Source organism: Ornithodoros turicata, chromosome 8 (genome assembly GCF_037126465.1).
Source record: "Ornithodoros turicata isolate Travis chromosome 8, ASM3712646v1, whole genome shotgun sequence".
In the NCBI taxonomy this organism is placed as follows: Eukaryota; Metazoa; Arthropoda; class Arachnida; order Ixodida; family Argasidae; genus Ornithodoros; species Ornithodoros turicata.
The window spans coordinates 28706312-28727222 of NC_088208.1; the positions used below are offsets into that span (position 1 = coordinate 28706312).

Here is a 20911-nt window from a genome sequence, read left to right on the forward strand (position 1 = left end):
TTATTCGGAGTGTAGTAATACAACTATTACACGAATGCTAGTTGAATGCCTGACTCGCTGGCGTTTGTTTATGGGTTTCGTTTGCACAGATGATCGCGGATGGGGGATGCGTGCGGGCTCTGATGGTGCCACGAAGGCACGTGGACAAGGTTGTGTTGGTGTCGCATTGACTTTGCGTGCGAGCCTACTTGAGGATTAAAGTGGCGTAACACCCTTGTTGCCTCTGTGGGATCTCCCATGCATTTTGGAACTGGCATAGCGCCACAAGGGATTACACGATCTTGATGGAATTGGTCTTGGATGATAGAATTCGATGAGTTCTAGCGCGTTAATGAGGCTAGATTTTCCATTTTGTATGTTAGACATTTTGTTAGGGTGCCAAGAAGTGCAATTTGTCTTCCTTCAAATTTGCTGATCATTTAAAAAGCAAGCGAGGCCCAGAATAAAATTGGCGTCATTAAGCCCCAGCAAAATATACCTCGTTTCAATAAGGCCAAGTAGAGTGTGTCTACGATGAAGCGTTGTCGTTTTATGTGCTTTTGTATGTATGGTTAGCTCACTAAAGTTTGGGCATCAAGACGTGTGCGTGGTGGCGCCACCTCTTCGCTGGTGGAAGAATTTACTTCATAAAAAAATACAAAATTCCAGTCCCTGGTTGTGTGACACGTGATAGCAGCAGCAGCGCCTTATCTAACCTTGCGCGCCATAGCTGGGTGTTCTTCATTTCATGCGTCTGGTTTGTGGCTTGTGGAAGCGAGAGACCTACGGTAAGCGGAAGAGGAGCAAGCAGAAGGCTCTCAATCGGCTCTCTCTGGTGCCAATGTCTCCATGTCTTTCTTCCTTTTACTCATTCACTCAAGAAGAAGAGGGGTGTGGCAATATCGCAGGACCAACAAGCGTCGGTATTGGAGTCGGGAGACAATTGTAGTGGTGCTGTCCAAGGCATGCAGGTGGAAACGTCTGGGAGTAGACCATATGCCATAGAAGGAAGAAGAATGGTTAATTTTATGCGCCTGCTGAACAAGCTCAAAGTCCTTGCAGTCCACAATCCGTTCAGCTGCTCGCTTGCGCACATGGAGATAGCTTGAGAACCCCGAATTGGATTGCGGAGCAAAATCACGGTAAAATGCACGATGTGTCGCTAAAGAGGTTTGTTGAAACCGAATTCTGCGGCTGTTTCTGGTGTCCTCTCCATCTGGTGCTGGATATGCCGCTTTAGCGGAGGTTTGCGCGGCTCTCAACATGCCGTACATGGCAAAGGGAACATTTGCTAAGCACCAAAGCCAAATGGCATTAAAAAGGCAGCATGGCAGAAGCTGCAAACGAAGCGGCAACTATTCCGCGCTAGCAAGGCGACATTGACGAGGATGGATGCCCGCCCGTTCCAGTCGTTGCTGATGGAGCTTGGGCTAAGCGATCCTACAAGACGAAATACGATTCTCTTTCGGGCGTGGCAAGCTATTTTGCGGTGTAGTGCTGCCGTGCAAAGCTAATTAATGTTTTTTCTTGTTTTTGCGGGACGTAGCTGTGGACTTCCGCACAAAAAAAGTCCTGTATCTCGCCGTCTGCTCCATCTGCGCTCGCACAACTCTATTCTAACCAAGTTTGTTGGAGGCAAACATACAAACTTCTGTCAACGACGTTTAAATGAAACACGCGCGTTTGTAGCTGCTATCTCCGTAACTTCACCCGAGAAAGTCCACCATGTGCTGCACAAAGTGCCCTTACCTTACCAGCCCAGGTAAATACGCCGTACAACCACAAAAATGCCGTAGCACGCAGGAGTTGGGAAAGTTGAACGGCGCCTGGCATTCGTCTCGCGAAAAGTAGAAGGACTGTCATAAAATTGCATCTCATCATTTGGAGGACACAGAGGCAGACTATGAAGAAAACGAACAAAGGCCAGACATGGAACCGAAGTCCTTCGAGGCCGCATGTGTGGAGTACAAGAAAGCCCTTGACCTCACTCAGGAGGAACTCGCACCGCTTCGGGAAGACACAGTACGACAGGCATTGCGCCTCCGGCGGATACAGGAAAGGAGAAAGTGCCTGACTGCATCCTTCTTTGGCGTGGTATGCAGGATGCTTTCATCTATAAGCCGTGCAAGTATAATCGAGGGTATTTTGTACAAAGACATTGGTGGTGCTTCGTTAAGACATGGGAGAGTGTATGAACCCATTGCCATTTCTGACATCGCACGACATGAAGGAGTTACTGCGACTCTGTGCGGCCTTTTCGTTGACAAGGTACACAGCTTCCTTCGCAGCCAGTCCAGATGGGCTGATTGGAGACGATGGCCTAGTATATAGAAGTCAAATGTCCTTCGTTTGCATGATCATCTGCACGGTATGACCGCTCTTGAGGCTGTGCGCCCACAGCACAACCATGCCTACTGGTACCGGTTTCAGGGTGAGCTTCACACAGCCTGCCAGAGGTTATACCTCTTTGTATTTTGAACCGGCAGTAACAACACTTGTCTCGAAAGAATTCTGAGGGACGACGACTTCTGGAACCATAGAATGTGTGACTACCTCGAGCGTTTCTACAACGACTATACCTGTGCTGCCGGAGCTGGTTGATCCTCGTCGTCCTCGAAGCATGCCAGTCAGAAACCCTGACTAGAAGCAGAAATACGGAACCTCAAAAGAGCTGCTGTAATGCTGCAACCAGCTGCACCTCAACGTCAAGATCCCGAGACCTAGGCTTCGTCACTCGATATCCCAGGGGCGAAGCAGGACTGTCTGTCCCTTCTGTGTTGCCCACGCTAAGATTTCGTTCTTCATGGATAATTGAACAACATTTATTTCGAGTTTTTTCATTGTGGCACCATATACGGGACCGTTTCTCGCAGATGACGTCGTAAACCAACACACACACACGCACACACACAGACACACACAGACACACACACACAGACACACACACACACACACACACACACACACACACACACACACACACATATACATTGGATGGTGGAACAGTAACAACAAGAACGGCTTTATTTTGGGATATTCCCTTGCGATAGGGGATACTCAATCCGATTTTACACTTCTGCAGCGGTATACACTGATGGCGCTTCCAGAAATGACAAGTCTGCATTGGCCTTTGCAAAACCATCCGAAGGCATAGGGCAAGGGCGACGCCTATCGCATACAACCTCACCAACATCTACAGAACGAACTCTGTTCCAATCCATTCCTTCTGCAGTACATAGTTGATTTTAGTCCACGGGTATGGACAGTGCGCACTGGCTCGAGGTCTGCACTGCAGGCTATTGAGAACACAGGCATACGAGGCTCGTCCGTACCCCTGGTGACGGATGCGTTAATGGCTTACTAGCATGTCTACGAAGCAGGACACAGGCTGGTTCTTCAGTGGGTTCCAGCACATCGTGATGTCATGGGGAATGAACAGGCTGACAGCGCCGCAGAAGCAGCTCTCTCATCTAGGAGACGAGCGAGTATCGCGCTGCTGAGAGGAGACCGTCCTTCCATTCACCGACACCTTGTTGGACCCCTGGATTCCGGCCAATGGACAACGGACATACCCCCCCACCTATGCTTATGGGAGTTGATCCGGCGCTCGCTTTCCGGATGCCATGAAGCAGCTCTCGTTAAGACGCTGCATCGGATGCTTTGCTACACGTTGACTCTCCAAGATGCCATCATTGCGGTGATATTGAAGATGCACCCATGCTTCTCTATTGCAATCACTCTAAATCAACTAAATCAGTCCCTAAATCAACTAAACTCTCGTCCTCTGAGTATGTTGAAATTGTTGGGTCCATGGCCCAATTCAGGACACAAACGCGCTAGCCTGAAAGCACTTCTGAACTTTCTAGACACCGTAGGACTCCGATCTTCACTGTTAGACGTCTCATTATTCCATTTCACCACGTTACCGCCAGCAATGGGATAGGGTATCTCTCCTGGCTATGAAACTCCCCTATCATTATCGTCATCAAAATGTTGTTGTTTGACAAGAATGAAACAACATTGTATGTAACTGAGACATAGCTCATTTTAGAACCAGCGTTTTGCACTTGTTATCATAAACTTGTTTATCATCAACCATTTTTTCCTTATTACTATAGTTGTCTATCTTACATTTCTCAGTGTTTTTCGATAACTGTGCTTGATGTATAACAACCAAACGACTTAGCCCCTCCGTCATGTAATTGCCCACCAAATAAATAAGTAAATAATGGTACCACCGCTCCTAGTAGATTTCCTGTTTTCAAGCTAGTGTAGAGTGGCTAGTAGAGTTTCAATAGTGGCTCAGCTTAGTATAGGAATAGGAGTCGCATCGAGCCTTGACGCCTTGCTCTCGCAAAAAAACACAAATAGTCGTATACAAGAGCACATGTTCACACCAAAATGTCAATTTGTTTGATGAATAAATACGTAAGCCAGACTACGATCTTAAACGCACATTAGAGAGTCGAGATATACCGAAAACCAAGGTCGCTTTATTCACCACTCAAAAGTACACTGGCAGGAGGAGGTGAAGGAAATATATTTATCAACAGTGGAGCCGGTGACGCTCATCGAGGATTCGCTACTTCAGTCCCAGTGACGGAAAGATGAAATAAAACGAACGCTCGTGTACGAATGAATACACGTATGTTCAAGTGATGGGACGTAGTAACGATGAAAGTCCCCATTCTTCATCATAAAATAAATTTGTTGTTGTTGTTGTTACATGCGCGGTACTAATGCGCGCGCAAGCAATTTCGGTGTCTACGAACGCAGAGAGCATCATTTCCTGCATTTTGGTAGCCGCATAAAGCGTGTCATGGCATGGCAGTCTTGTTCATATCACGGTGCATCCGCAAGCTTTTCGAAGATCACTTTGAGTAGGGGATTATTCACTCCGCACACCCCTCTGAAGTCATCCATGTCATTATTGAATACCATCACGCCAGCATACTTCTCCTTTATGATAAAATCCAGCTGTAAAAGATTTCGAAAGCGTCAAGCTATGAAACGCAAATATCCTGGATGCAGCTTCCTGGACACACTCACCTTAATTCCAACGCTCTCTTCGTCTTCGTACCCAATCCACTGGTCATCGTAATACACGTAGGGACACTTTCCTTCGTTGTCAAACTCTCTTGTGAATGTTCCGTCTAAAATGTTTACGCATATCTGAAAAAAAAAAAAAAATACACGGATGCGGACGGCTGTCGCACCCCCCGTGGCCGCCCCATAGCGTCTGATACCAGGGTTGCCAACTCGCTGACGCAATGTAGTCATCCGGGTGCCGAAAAGTAGCCAAAAGTAGCCATACATAACAGACTAGTAGCCGCAGAAGTAGCCTTAATGTCACAAACCCAAGCATTTTTTGAAGTACCAAAGCTGTCCCAGAGCTCGGAATGGAACCTTTTTCGGGGGTGGTGTTGTTGAAACATATTTTAGACCGTGCTCCCGGAAAGCGGGGAGGAGGAGGGGATGCGCTTCACTATTGGCCCGCCCCAGGCGAATATCCGCCACGGGTTGGCTCAGAGAAGCACTACATAGCACAGGAACAAGTGAAAGTGAAACGTTGCAAAAAGAATGCGGCAGAATGCGTTATCGTGACGAACGTTAGCGCCAAGTACAATATTTTTTGCCCGTAAGGGCCCTTGAAGTAAAAAAAAAAAAAATGCATGGTGATTGTTGAAACACGGGCTTTCCTCTGAGAACAAGTTGTTTTTGCATTTTAGTCCTCCTTTAACATCCGCCTAAACTCCCATGCATTTAGTCCGAAAAGGTGGTTTGTGAAAATGCATCTTGCCTCAAAAGGGACTAAGATTATTCCTATTTTTCTTGCAGTGCGCGTAACATATTCCTATGCCATCACCTGGCGCTGCGCTTCTTGTTATTGCACGAGCTACCGTCTCAGTATGCTTTGCGTTACACTCTGAGTACTCTTTTACATTGTTTCTTGCGCGTTATGTTGATGTTTACCTCAAAGTAGGCCTGGATTTCATCGCTGTCGAGAAAAGGTCCCTGAGCTGCCGGTGCCTGAGTAGTTGGAGCTCCCACTCCATGATTCCCTGCATCAGCGAGCACAAAGCTCCGTCCGAAGAAAGGAATGCCAACAACGAGTTTCTTTCTTGGGGCTCCGAGCTCTTCTAGCCGCTTGAGTCCATCTTCCTAAGGTTAATCAACGAACGGCATTAGAGTATATAGCGCCGTTATCACAGTTTCAGCCCACGACACTCACTACATTCAACTTTTCTAAAGCAGCGGTGTCCGTTGATTTTCTGTGCAGTGGGCTGTGGACGTCTGCTCTTCCGTCCGCTCTGCTTCTAAGGTTAAATCCAAGTACATTGAACCAATCGATATACCTGGAAAAGTAGCGAGAAATGCGTATGGGTACGTGGTATCCGAAAATAAAGTACGGTGTGTGTGTGTGTGTGTGTGTGTGTGTGTGTGTGTGTGTGTGTGTGTGTGTGTGTGTGTGTGTGTGGCGTAGCCAGTGGAAGGTTTAGGGGATTCAACCCCTTTTCGAAATCGTACTTTGGTAGTGCATTTCGCAGAGGGAAACGAGGGATTATCCTCCTCCCCCATGCAGTTGCCATAGTACCCCTCCCCCCTCCCGAAACATTTTTCTGGCCCACGCCACTGTGTGTAATGATGACAAAATCAATATAAAAAAAGAGTGTTTAGGAGCTAACTATACGTTGGGTAGCGTATATTATACGCTTAATTGTCAATTAGTCCAGTTCTTTGTGGACAAATCGTGGAAACTAAAAATAAAAAAGAAAGAACGCTGACCACCTAGCATTTTCAATGTACATACTTCATACTGTTACATACTTCACTGGCTTTGCACTGGGATTTCAGTGGTAACTTGCACACCCTGACGGGAGGAATCACGTGCTACGTGACCTTCTGACGCCATCCGCTCAAACGTTGCCTGCCTGCGTACTGCTGACGATGGCCCAATAAGGCCGAAACAGTTGTCCAGTACTAGCATGGCGACGTTTCAGCAGTTACCAACTAGCATTTTCAATTGTCTTTACCGCCTGGTAACCGTGGGGTGGTTTTGTGTATTACGAGGTTTAATTTGCTAGGTTCTAACGGTTTTGAGGCATAACATGCATTTCTGTCGATACACTCCTACTAAACATGCGTTACTTAGTTTACGCATTGCTTAATATGATTAGAATTAGTTTAAAAGCATTATACCGCTGGCCGATGGCTGGGGAAGACGGTACAAAAAGGGCATTGACAAGCTACGGTATTGCTCGTCGTTTTGACTCCTGCTATGTGTGTGGTAAGGTATTGACAATGAAGAGGAAAGAGCGGTTTTTCATTTTTCGTAATGTAACAGAAAGGAATTTGGAAGCTGGTTCTGGTTTCTACGGAGTGGAAGAAATTCTCCACTTTATCATGAACACGAATGTATGTGTAATGGGATTAGTCTGACGTAAGAATATGACAGACGTACTTCACCATTTCCCCAATGTCGTACCCGTCATCGAGGTAGTAAGGAGTGATCGGCACAGTTGCTGTAACCGTGTACCCCTTGGTACGAAGAGTATTGTGAAAAACCTGCGAGTGAGAAGCACATCAAGATACAGGGGTTCTCTCTGAGGCACGTTACTTGTTTCAACTACAGCGAGGCGAACACCTTTTTTTGTGACACTTACAAGCAGCATAAGTGTCACAAAAAAGGCGTACGCCTCCCGTTGTCAGCACGTCAGGTAACGATATAATTCGAGATAATGGTTGGCTAAAAGCGTTCTATGCGGTGAAGTTCATTTTTAAGAGTGTGGTGGTGACGGGATCGGCTTCACCACAAAACAGAAATTCACCACATAGCACGGCAGAGGCCAACCATTGCACAGAACAATACCGCTATCACTCGGAGTTAGACAAAGTGTAGGTCCGTCCATGACGGTCTCCTGTAAAGCGTGCTTTCACTGCACGGGAATGGTGTATGAAGGAGAAGCAACCGAGCAATGGGCAATACCTCTTCCTGCATCCTTCGAGAGCAGAGGAAATATTGCTGCACTGTTGCAATGGTGCATGGTACCCGTCCTGCATATTTCCCCAGATATAACCATCGAGACGACAGTAACGCGGTGCACTTGAAAATGAAGGAGGCTGAAAGAAGAGCGACCAAGGCCGCCCGAGGACAAAGGAAGAGGCACAGGCTGTACTTGCCATACTGCCTGTGCTGCCCATGACGTGGGGGCGGATCCAGGGACGTCCGCCTTCTGACGCACATTTTCCCGACAAAACCTCACACTACTTTTCGCCCCCCCCCCCCCCCCCCCGAGATGCTTCCCTGGATCCACCACTGCGTGTAGTACGTCCATCCCTGCAGGCATCACGAACCCACACGATTTAAAGTTGCACTGCAGTGCAAAAATTTCTCCTCTACTTTTACACCAACATAAAAGGAACGAACGGAATTATTACGTTGCGTCGTTCGTAACTGACGAGCGAAAGAATCCACAGTTTAATTTATCGCCATGCACATTGTCTGTCTTTTTCGCAAGCGATTATCGCATACGGTCGCATCTATTCTTCGTACGTAAAGTTAGTCCTCTGCAAACGTTTTGTCGTGATACGTTCTTTGCAGGAAACTGTATATATTATTTATATCCAAATGATTTGGCTGTATCGATTATTGGTAACACGATACAAATTGCACGTGTCACCCATTCTTGTGAGGAGTTGAATAACCTTGCACTCACAACCTCACAACGCGACCATGGCTTTCGACGCTGGCGCGCTTGCAGTATTCGACCGCACAAGCACCGAAAAAGGGAGGCACGGCAAAAGCACTGACGATCAACTTCAGTTTTTTCTCTCCTTTTCATTCTTTACACCTGAAGGTCATTCAATAAACTGAAAGAACCTGCTACAACGGAAGCGCGCTGTGTGCTCACCCGAAGTAGTTGGACATAGTTATCCCTGTCTTCTGGATTTCCTCCACGTGACTCTTTGACCGGGAAACGCCAGTCAAGGTCGACGCCGTTTAACTTGTACTCCTGAAGAAACTTGAGGACATTGTTGGCGAATGTCTGCCTGCGACTCTCATTGGCTGCCACGAATGAAAAAGGTCCACCTCCATGGTCCCATCCTCCAATAGAAATCATGGTCTCCAGTATGAGAAACCTGTTCTTTAAGGCGCTGAATTCTTTGTAGAGTTCTGGAAATAAGCGGGCGACGAATTTGGTTATTTGTTTCATGCAAAGTGCAACGGATCATTTCCGAGCACATATATGCACGTGCATTTTTTTCTTTTAAAATCAATCAATCAATCAATATGCACGTGCGCTCTCACGTGCTGGCGGCGGCAATGCTCTTTTATTCCGTCTTAGCGCCGCGAAGCACGCGTGGCTACGAGCGGCGTTGAGACGTGCGAAGTAATTGATTACAACACAACTTTTCGCTAATAATACATTACTAATAAATTTATTACAATTACAACTACAACTAAATGCTCGTCAAAGTAGTTAAATCAGTAGTCAAAGCAGTTTAAAGTTAAACAGCTACAATTACAGAATCATAATCGTATATTATTAATTACGATCACAGTTAACCTGGAAAGTACTTGAGAAACTGTGTTTCAGTATACAATGCCGATGTACAACTTTACTGCAAGTCGAGGCTGAGCAGAAGCGTAACAACATGCCGGAACTTAGACTACAAAAGCATCACAGAAGTTTAGTGAATGTCACAGAAATGTCACATTAAAACGGTAAAAAATGGTATTTCTTAATTTATAACAAAACATACGAGTAAAAAACTGCAGACATCGTGAAAACGACGAGAGATATAAAATGAGCATAAATCACAAATGGCACGCAAGTAATCCCAAAAGTAACTCCAAGTCGTTTACAAATTACTTCTAAGTAATTAAGTTACCGTTACAAATACAAGGAAAACATGACAACTGCGGACGTTCGACATTCCCCCGGTAGGGGGCGTATTGGAAATGGTCCATTCGGTAACGTCACCAGTGACGTTTTCGTGCATTGAACTTACCTGTGATATTCCTGTACGATGGGATTAGCGATTTTATGTCTGACTTATCCTGGTCAATCCCGACGTACGCCAGGTTGACGTGCGTGCACAGATCACCTGGAATGTCTTCGATGTTGTAGTTCATGGGGCTCCACCTCTTCGTGGCCAAGCCGTTGTAATAGCAGACGACAGGTATTCCACCTCTGCTTATGAACGTATTTTCTGAAACAAAATCTCAAGTTGTTCTGCACCGCATGGAACTTGTATTAAACGCGAAACTGCTGGGGTAAGGTCCTGTGGCTACCACGAGAAAGCATCGCTTGTCATCATGACTTTTCCATGATTTATTGTTGTTGGACGAGACACTGCATCGGGTAAGCGGTCTCGACACGTTGCCAAATGTACGTCCGGCAGACGTACAAGGTACAAACAAATTTGCTCAACGACAGAGCCGGCGTCTACAAATGTAACAATATCTTCTCCAACATGTAACAATACCTTATATCAGGTTTATTATCGCTCAGGAGCCACGTTCTGTCTGGGGAGAGAACTGTAGAACAATTCGGGGCTCGAAACTTTTTTTTCCAGTAGTCACCTCCACTACCTGCACGTCTTAACAGACTTGTCCGTCCATTCCCCGGCGTATGGTATGGGAAGAGGTTTCATACGGAGAAAAAGCGATAAAAACCGGGCTGTTTGGTGGTACATTCTAAAAGCGATAAAACCCCAGTGCAGGAGACACGGACAGACAAAACACAGACGATGCACTGACGTGCATCGTCTGTGTTTTGTCTGTCCGTGTTTTTAGGATTCATTGGATGTTTAGGATGATTAGGATGTTTGTCCATGCTTTTAGGATTCATACGCAGGCCGTTTTGGTCATACCGTTCAGGGGCCCTGTTCTCGTCGTTAACTCATTCGTCATTCATTCATTCTCGTCGTTGGTCGTTACGTGAAGAAGGAGTGAAGAACAGAACTGGGGGTCACGCGTCATCAACCAATATTCGAACCTTTGATCCTGCAATCTTCGCGATAAAGTAGATAAAGCATGAAGAGTGCAGGATCAAGTGCTCGACTTGACAACAAATTCAAAGAGTGCAGAGGCATTCTCCGTTATCTATAAGATCTTGGTCTCTGTGGCGTAGTAATATTTTAAGAGCTGATGGACTAGATTTCGTGTCTTTCTTAAATTGAACACGCCTATAGCTAGGTCGTGTGGCGTGGGTATAAAACGGGCGTATAAAAAGGTAGGTGTTGCATGAACAGCCTGAACGACGGCCTGAACGTGCTGGGATTGCGCATAGTGGGTGCCGAACCTATGGGGATCGGGGCTGTACCTGTCTGAAAATATAGGCAGCCCTGTATCTGGCAGTGCGAATTCTGTTGAAAGAACGGCTCTTTCCTCGAGCTTGCGTTTTCGTTGTTTCCAGAAATGATTAGGGAAGGGAAAACCTGCTCTCACTGTACTACAGTACAATGACGTTTGGAATAAACACGGAAGATGTTCTTGATCACAAGTGACAGCCTTACCTGCTAGTAACGGCTGTATTAATTGGGCACACAGGAAGGCGTAGAATGGCCACATGACTTTGAAGTGTTGCTTCGACAGAACGTGCGATGATCTCATTGTCTGGCAACGGTAGCTGGCACGGTTCGTATCGATTTCGAAAGAAGGTTCTGAAAGAACGTTTGAAAAAAAGAGACACACTCAAGCCCCATTTCAGAGAAAATGATTTCACGTAAACGGCCACACCGGTCTCCTGCATGCTGTCAAAGAGACTTTAACTATTGGGCAAAGATGTAAGAGGCAAGTGAGCTGGTGTAGTGAACCGGTAGGCAACATGTTCCGGAGTATAAGCAGAAGACACGAAAGGGACGCATCCAAATCAGCAACATGAAACACTTGTTCCACGAGAGGCCCCTATTAGGTATGGGAAAGGAGATACACCAAAGAAGGCGCCAGAATGACCGACGGCTGGCTAACACGTGTTGGTCTGGAGGCCGGCGAGACATTCCGTGACCAGTTTGTATCAGCCAGCAGTCCGTCAATCTTACGCCGTTTTTTTGGTGAAACTCCTTTCCCATACCTATATCGTGCTTCTTGTGGAATAAATATTTCATCTTGGATTAGGTTGTGGTAAGATTTTGTGGGAACATAAAGGGGTGTGTGTGGGAAATTCCCTGACTTTAACATTCTAGCATAGCTGAAAAGGAGCAACGTATGGTGTCCATACTCACAGACTGAAGTATGGCGCGACGGAGAATGGCACAGCTGCATCCGCTGAAATAAATGAAAAAAATACTTGTAGTACGTCTAACGAGAGGTATTTCTCCCTTACCTTGACGGGAGCCACTCCGTTGAACCAAGAGACTGCGTCGGATTCTTTTCCCTTGCACAATAGATTATTTACAGGGTCGACACGTGTATGTTCGTCGGACCTTGAATTTTACGTTGCGATTTCTCTGCTTGTAGGCCAACTCCAGTTGCGCCGCAAGTTCGAAATTTGGATCAATATGACAGCGAAGATGAGACGAAAAGTCTTAGCTTGAAGATGTTAGCCCTACGTAGGTTAAATGAAACTGCGCTGTTTTTCGAGGTACACAAAACGTCCCTGGACAGCACCTGGCGAGGAGGATTTCTCCTTTCCTCGATATCTCGTCGCAGTGGATCCAGCTCGTCGTTGGGAGGAGCAACCATGGGCTTTATGTTTATCAATGTTGGGGGTATATTAGCTGCAAGCAGCTCTCCACTGTAACTTATATTGTAACGCAACTTGTTACTTTGGAGTTCTTGTGGAACTTGTTCCTGTTTTGGGTAATCTTGCAACTTTGGGGTAAATTCCAAGTTCCTGCTCATTCAGTTCTTGTCCACAAAAAACAAGACCAGACCCATCCAACCTAGAATTCCGATGCCTGCTTTGTGCTCCCCTGACGAAGTGTCTATTAGGACACCGAAATCATCAAACGCAAAATTGAGGAAGTACGTAAAAGTACCGCTGGTTTGATAATACTGAAGATTGGCTCTGATTTTTTTTTTCGTATTCATAGTTTTCAACTATGATTTTCATTATTACGAAAATTGTGATTTTTATTATTGTGTTGCCCCACCCATTGTGGCACCAGTCTCTGAAGTAATCACACAAATATCAAAAACTAAGTTGTGTTCAGTTCATTTTTTTGGTAACTTAGTTACATGTTTTACTCAGTAACCTAACTTGTAACGGGCTTCCTTTCGTCGAGCAGCTTTCACATTTCCGATATCTATATTATGGGACTCTTCAAAAATTGCTCTGCCTGTAATATGAAAATGTCGTTGTAATAAATCAAGATAAGAGCTGCAAAATACGTGTTTATTATATTTTGTTCAGCGACTTAAAAAGCGATGCCCGCTGCGGACAGCACATGACATGCATTCCACATTTGTCTCCACACATCCGACACACGTTCTTCAACATATTCTCTCAGCAGCTGTTATGCGGCGGCCTTCATATTTACGTTTCTGTTTCCCTTGTCTTTGCTGTCGTACATCATTTAGTGCTGCTTTAGAGCCTTGATTATAATTTCGTAGACAAGGTTACGCGTCCGCTATGTTTCCTGTACGCGCCGCCTGCACTTCCTTTCCAGCACTCTCTCTCGCGGGACACGCTGATTGGCCCCGAATTTAGAGATTCAAATTTCCGGAAATTTTGAATCGCAAAAAAAAAAAGGATTATTTCGTTTTTTCCCCCGAAAAATTGCAAAAGAATGGAAACAAGCGCGGTTACTGCTGAGTCGAAGCATTGCCAGCCAAGCCATAGCATACAATGAGCTAGAAACTTTAGTAGTGTTCACCCTCTAGGCATAAATGCAGATCAGAGCATCCCATGAGACTGCTGTCTACTCAGCGGTAGATAATTGGAACAACCCGCCCACTTCGACAAGAACTCCGACATTATGTGAACTGATAGCGATCGCTTGGAGCAGCCGGTTGTCGGCGGATTAGAGGCACATAAGACACTGTTGACGGGTTGGGACGCATCAAAGGCACGAAAATTTACACGTTTGAATTTTGTCACCTGGAAATTTTAAGCTATTTTTCGGTAGACGAGGAAAAGAACTTGTTTTTTTTTGTTTTTTTGCTTTGGAAAAGAACTTTGGGTTTTTTCTTTAGGCTTCGCATCTCTAGTGCCGATTCGCGTCTTTCCCGGAGCTCGCGGAAAGTGTTTAAAGAATCTCAACTGGTGCGTCACCAACTCGCGCGGCTGAGTGGTTTGCGCTGGGAGTGCTCTCTTTCGGCATTGCAGGGGTTCGTGCAAGCTTGTACAAGATACTCACAAAAAGTATTTAAGTTCACTTAGTTCACTTACTGAACTTAAAAGCAGCGGAGGCAAAAATGACGGAGTAGGGTACTAAATATCTTAGTACTCTACTACTAAATATATTATATAGAGTATAATATGTAAAAATCTTGAGAATAATATTTAAGATACAGTATTATGTACTAATATAAAAGTAACTCGTTATTTCAATATAATTTGGTGTCACAGTTGAGAGATTTGAAGTCGAAAATGGCGTTGCCAAAAAGTTTATTAGCTCGCAGTATTTTTCTTTTTTCAAAATTACTAACCGATAGCCTTCCCCGTCAGCAGGTCCTCTCTCCATCCATCGGTACACGTCTGTACGGCACTCACAGCCACAGCTGCTTCGCGGCGCTAACACAGAACTTAAAAAAAAATACAAAAGAGAATATTTCGCCCGACCTACTCGTCACGCAAATGAGTACAAGCGTAAGAAAAAAGTATCGAAGCTAGATTACTAAATACTCCCAATTGAAGGCATTTACAAGATGCCCAGTTACTCGCAAAAGCATTCAAGATACGTAATAGAAATACTCTACTCAAGTTCCTGTACAAGTCTGGGTTCGTTCGAGTCAGCTAGGGCCATCAATTGTATAAGAACCAAGAACGGCGTCAAATTGTTTAAAACGTTTAAATAACGTTTGAATAAATAAATAAATAAATAAATAAACGTTTGAACGTTTAAATATGAAGAATAATTTATTGCGTGTAGGGTTCTGAAGTGTTCAATCCTAATTGCAGCATTCGCTCGGCTTTCTGGCGTTCCACTTCCTGTTCTCCGACCTTGTTGAATATGACAGTCATAAGCGGATCCTTTGGGCCACAGACACCCTTAAAGTCGTCCAGGTCGTTGTTGAACACCATCACTCCTCTGTAGCCTTCTCGAATGATGAAGTCCATCTATGTGGGCAAACATAAACGGACAGCGTTGAAGGAGACAGCTCCCTTTGAATTAACAATTTGTCATACTACACGTAAAGATAGATGGGTAGAAATCCAGCGAACCGGTAGAGATGTAGGAAGGGAGTTGCCTCAGGACAGAAGCCGCCGATATTTCGAACAGAGACTGTTCTTCTTCTGGGCGCCCAGAAGAAGAACAGTCTCTGTTCGAAATATCGGCGGCTTCTGTCCTGAGGCAACTCCCTTCCTACACGTAAAGATAGCAGCCACAGGAGGTATAGCATAGTTAAAGAACCACATATTCGCGCACTCAATGGAGGGATATCTTACCTTGTGCCCGACGCTTTCTCCGTCTTCGTAGCCTATCCACTGGTCGTCGTGGTACACATACGGACACTTCGCCTCTTCGTCAAACACACGGTGCCAAGCTCCGGAATTGACGTGAGGACAAATCTGCCAGAGAATTCAACACACATAATTTGTCTCGCGACCTTGCCGACTGGGAATAAGTGCGATATTTGAATACTGGTATTGTCCTCCTATGTCTTCCAGTTTGAAGTATAGGAGCTTAACTGTAATAGCTTACTTCGTAGTACCCGATGACCTCATCAGATCTGACGAATGGTCCCGCTTGGGCCTTGACATTCGTCTTTATTGGTGCCCTGATGCCATGTCTGTTCGGGTCTCTCAAGACGTAAGAGCGTCCGAAGAAGGCGATTCCCAGCATGAGCTTTTGTTTCGGAGCTCCCAGTCGAGCCAACCGCTTCATTCCTTCTTCCTGGGGGAATATAATTACGGCTAGGAGGTAATTTCTCGACATCGTTCCCTTCAGTGTCTGTGCCAACAATGGAGACGTGTAACACATCAAAGTAACACATATCCGGTCCCATGGCGGGTAAGACTCTCTTCTTTTTTTTCTCTTACCGTTCCCATATGCACTTTATTCCACCTCATGTTTTCAACAAACATATCCCCTCCCCTCACACGTTTTCTTCTGGTGTCTCACTTCTTCTTTCCTTTGGGGTATGTATGTCCGGTGACTTACTACTACTACTAGATGCCCGGAAGTTGAATGTGTCTGAACGTGGTCTTGTCAATCATATTATAAAGTCTTGCTTCACGCAGTTCATTGCTGTGAAGGGACACTTCGTCAACATCAATTCTGTGAAGAGTACCGTTAGTGCTCGTGTACCAATTAAAAATCTTACGAAATGCGTATGCTGTTTACCCTAGCAAGTGCGATTCCAAAGGTCTGCCGTGGAATAGTACAGTCCTCCGTGTTTCTGGTTTATTTTTACGCGAATGTAATACACTATATGTATTCGCGCCCTTGGCGACGCATTACTGTCTTCACTGGAAATGATGATATTCCTTGAGATTGAGGGAAGACAACGACGAACAAGAAGCAACAGTAAAAGTCTTGAGACTTGTCCTGTTGCCCCTTGTTCGTCGTATCACCGACTCGCTTGCACCCTACTTTTATGTTCGCTGTTTGCACATCGCCGCAATTCTAAATCTTCTGTTGTACCTACAATGGTTAGTTCTTGGAAGTACTTTCTGTCGCCTTCTCTCTTGTACAGGATGCCGTGGACGTCTGTGAATCGGTTCCACGTTCCACGCAAATCAAAGGCGAGCACGTTGAACCAGTCAATGTTCCTGAAAATGCGGAGGTGAAGAGCTAGTTGTTATATTGTAACAACAAAGCAAAGAGGCGTCTAAATACGCATCCATCACCGCATTTGTGTAATTTCTGTTTGTGGGCTATTCAATGTGAAATTGCTTACTCTGCAAGACGTGGTATGTCATAGCCTTGCTCCACGTACGACTTCTCCAGGGGAACTGCAGCAGTGAGGAACAGCGGGTGTGGTTTAAACGCTTTCTTCAGTTCCTATGCAAAGAATTACCGCTATTACAGCCTTGTGGGAGGTGCCCATCAAAAGCATCAAAAGCTCGTTGACTTCACGATAAATCCATTGCTGCTCCAAGCATATGTAGTGACTGCAAAACGGACAGTATAGTACCTTCATGAGTTGCACGAAATTTTCTTTGTCCACTCCCGAGCCACCGCGGGGCTCGTAGCCAGGGTACATCCAGATGACTTCTAGTCCATCAAACTCATAGTCCAGCATCCAGTTTAGCGCACTCTGTACGAATGCCGCCCTCCTGTTCGGGTCGCTCGCCATCTCGGAGAAGAGCTTTCCGTCTGTTTCCCAGCCGCCGACAGCCAGCATGGTTCGCAGGTACAGGTGTTTTGTCTTCAGATTTGTAAAGTTCTTGTAGAGGGCTAAAACACGGGGAGTGCAATAAGTCAGTTGTGTTTCAACCCACGCAGCAACATCCCTGGCCAAAGGAAAAGGCCGAGGCCATCGTGTATGTCTTGTCCCACGACAGTAGAGACCTCTACCATTTTGTGTTCGAGTCCTCGGTATTGTAGCACTCAATCAGACTTCCAGGATATTGTAATTTCTAGCTGCAGCTTGTGCATGGAGTCCGCCATAGCGTCACATGATTTATGTCACATGCGTCTTGGATTTCACCGCGGTTAAATCTAGCTGCAAAGTTTACGCCTCGTGTCTAAGAGCTGTCACAGCATGGACCACACCACACTTGTACTAAGAGCTGTCATACACATAAAGAAAGTGTACACGCAGATAATGGTGTGACCAAGCTGTGCTAAACTCCGAATAATCGAGCATGAGTGCACGCACAAAACAGTCGACTTACTTTCATTCCTTCGGTAGGTGGGTATGATGCTCTTCAACCCCCACGTGTTCCTGTCTATTCCCGCGAATGCTAAAACGACGTATGTACACATGTCCAGAGGGACATCTTCAACCTTGTAGTTCATAGGCCTTGGCCTGGAAATGGCCCAGCCGTAGTAATAACACACCACTGGCACGATGAATTTGTTGCGAGGAACTGCGATACCCTGGATAGCGTCCGTACCTGCAGAGATGGAGTCGCCGTTCGAGCTTCTTGGTACTCAGAAAACCATGAAAGATCCATGACGTTCTTCGCGTCATAGCACTGTTTCAACTTACCTCCTCTGACGCAGTAGCATACCCCTAAGCACAGGCTAGAGACTGCGATGAACAGCACACGTTTCCCTGTGGACTCCATCATCCTAAAACAAATGAAGTGAGGAGCGGACTAGTACAAGATGATCGAAGAAGTTAAAAGGTGCCGTAGAGCATCAAACAAGCAGCTAACGTGTTTGCTGTTAATTTAAGAGATTGTTTCTTGTAGATGCTGCCTCACAACATACTGTTCTGAATTGAGGTAATAGGTGAAGTTGTTGACAACACTTATGGTGAACACTTTTGCGCGCTGCTGCTATGCTTAACTTAAGTCCTCACAACATAACACACTCGTGATATGTCGCTCCAATTTTCTTTTAAATTTGTTGTCGAAATTGCGATAAAATCGCTCGAGGTGCGACGCCTGGTGTGAAACAACCCTCATTTTAGCAGGCAACATTGGAGCTCATGTATGCTTCCTTTTTTGTGTTGCAATTTTGGTTTCCAGGCGGTGCTGCAGGTGCCGCGCCGTGTTAGACCCAGTGTTGTGCGATGCAAAGCAGCTTCGCCGCCGTACTTCACGAGCATTGGTGCCTACTTCGGCGCAGTGTTGCCCGCCATTTTCAAATTTTATGTTCTAAGAAAGACTGAGCGTGATTGGGGACGAAAATTGTGTCATTGGTGTCCTGAGGACATACACTAGAAAGTATTTTACGAGATTCTGCTTCAACTGCTGCACCGTGTCTCTAAGTTACGTGGTACCAGACAGAAAGTAACTGAGTATGATACTAAATACTCAACCTTGAAAAGTACTGAAGCTACTAAGATACTAAATGTTCACTTCTAAATGCTTTCAAGGTTCTATCAAGTTACAATGTGTGAAATTTACTGTCAAAGAAATAAAAACAAAATGGACACTCGTCCATTTTGTACTTAAAATATATATATATATATATATATATATACAACTCGAATGGACACACTTCTTGTCGCGCGACACCTTCTTGGTGGATGTTCTCTTCCTCGCTCCGTGTATGCATATGTAAGTGTCATAGCAAGAAACACATTGAGTTAATCATTTTCATCATCGTCAATCAATCATCGAAGAACGAAAAACAAATTAATGTGAATGGAAGTCAGGCCGAGAGCCGCCGGGGGCCGGCCGGTTCGCTGGGCTGATTTTTTACCCCCCTAAAAGCAAATTAAGTATCTTAAAAGAGTAACTCACGAAAGGAGTAAGAAATACTTCCAAAAAGTATGAACATACTCTTTTATAAGTACATTTGTAAGGTACCAAGCTGCTCGGAAAAGTATTCAAGGCAGAGTAACTTGAATACAGTGTTTGGGTCACGTATACAACTCAAAAGACTCCAACATTTGAGATTTCGTTATGTGCACAAACCCCGTTTTTGTGGGGACCTTCCCGTACATGATACGGCACTTTCCCAACTGCGTAATATGGCCGTAGAACCCTCCTCTCACGCGGGAACCTGAATGACCACTTACTTGTTATAATGGTGAGACAATTCTGCAGCTCTCACGCTCTTTGCTCTTACTCTCGCGGTGTGCTCCTTCCGCTTGTATCGCTATTGAACAGGAAGCGCCATCTCTACTGCACCTCCTGCAAATGGTTGGCCTCGACTGGACGCCTGTTTTCTCATCACACGTGCCTCCTCGTCTCCTCACGTACGTTGCCCCCTCAAGGTTGCCCGAGGAAGTAATGCAAATAAACGCGTGACGCGTAAAAAAAAAGAAGAAAAAAAAAAGGTGAAATGGTTTCCCTTAGTCGGCGGAACCGTCGTACGTTTCTGGAGGGATATCCTTGCGAAGACAACGCGTTTCTTGTGGCACCTTCTTAGTTACACTTCTGATGAAACTTCTATTACAGTTAAACTTCTTATTCAACTAATTATTAAACTTCTTAGTTCCCGTGCGTAGAAATTAGACATTGACGGCCGAAGAGTACTCGCTCTGGAAAGGAACTGCTCTGCGGCTGAAACGCACAACGGTCGAACACAGCACAAGCGTCAAGGTGCCTAAGAGCAAGAAAAATCGAGAGATGCGTCGTTTTATATCCCGCCAGGGTCTGCCTGTCTAAAATCTAAACATCCACGAAGTGCAATGAACGACTCTCGACACTCGGTCCTTTAGCGTGTCTTTCACAATTCTAGAGTGGTGTTTCGAAAGAGACATCTCGCCAAACTATCCCCTACATGTCGTCTCGGGCAGGAATCGGATGCTGTTCCCATCGCATCCTTCACTGGTGAACGTGCTCATAATTGTTACCTGGACACATGGGAATGGCCTCAGGTCTTTTCTCTCTGCTAGTTACACTGGCTGACCCCCCCACCCCCCCCCATTATGGCTTTCCTTTCCGGTCTTCACGTCATTTCTTCTGGCATTCTTTCAGCTATCACTATTCAGCTATCACTATTTTCTATCACGCGTATGAAACAATCACACAAGAAGAAACAAAATGTCATTCCCAAATGACGTCAGTGTCATAATTAGGAAACCAGAGCCGATCATGTAAAGCATTATACACGTACATTAGTTCTATTTTTATTTATTTTTTGCTCGAAACTAGTGAAACATTAGATTATTTCACAAAATCGTTCCTTTTTCAAAGACACTTAATTGGCTAAGTACCACAAGCAAAGACAACTAAGAAGCCTGTCTGCACCG

At 45.4% G+C, this 20911-nt stretch overlaps 2 protein-coding genes across 6 annotated transcripts in view; one reads left to right on the forward strand and one right to left on the reverse strand.

The window, feature by feature from the left end:
• The window catches only part of LOC135366875 (uncharacterized), a 147308-nt gene that overhangs the window by 80863 nt on the left and 45534 nt on the right, over nt 1-20911 (forward strand). The gene's annotated exons all lie outside the window — the stretch shown is intronic.
• On the reverse strand, nt 4453-19907 carry LOC135366323 (uncharacterized). Its single transcript, XM_064598995.1, has 18 exons — nt 19733-19907; nt 18251-18333; nt 17934-18155; nt 17231-17493; nt 16994-17097; nt 16742-16865; nt 15796-15987; nt 15540-15662; nt 15016-15209; nt 12538-12821; nt 11503-11649; nt 9994-10194; nt 8892-9154; nt 7442-7545; nt 6212-6335; nt 5953-6141; nt 5029-5151; nt 4453-4956 (listed from the first exon to the last, which is right to left on the reverse strand). The coding sequence occupies exons 2-18, from the start codon at nt 18330-18332 to the stop codon at nt 4822-4824; spliced, it is 2874 nt and encodes a 957-aa protein (XP_064455065.1). The 5' UTR covers nt 18333; nt 19733-19907; the 3' UTR covers nt 4453-4821.

Bases quoted from the DNA above. Each gene is read 5' to 3' on its own strand.
- LOC135366323 (XM_064598995.1), bottom strand. From the start codon at position 18,332: ATGATGGAGTCCACAGGGAAACGTGTGCTGTTCATCGCAGTCTCTAGC. The intron at 17,098-17,230 runs GTACTATACTGT...TTCTTTGCATAG, and splicing joins ATTTCGTGCAACTCATGAAG to GAACTGAAGAAAGCGTTTAA. The intron at 15,210-15,539 runs GTAAGATATCCC...TTGCCCACATAG, and splicing joins GAGAAAGCGTCGGGCACAAG to ATGGACTTCATCATTCGAGA.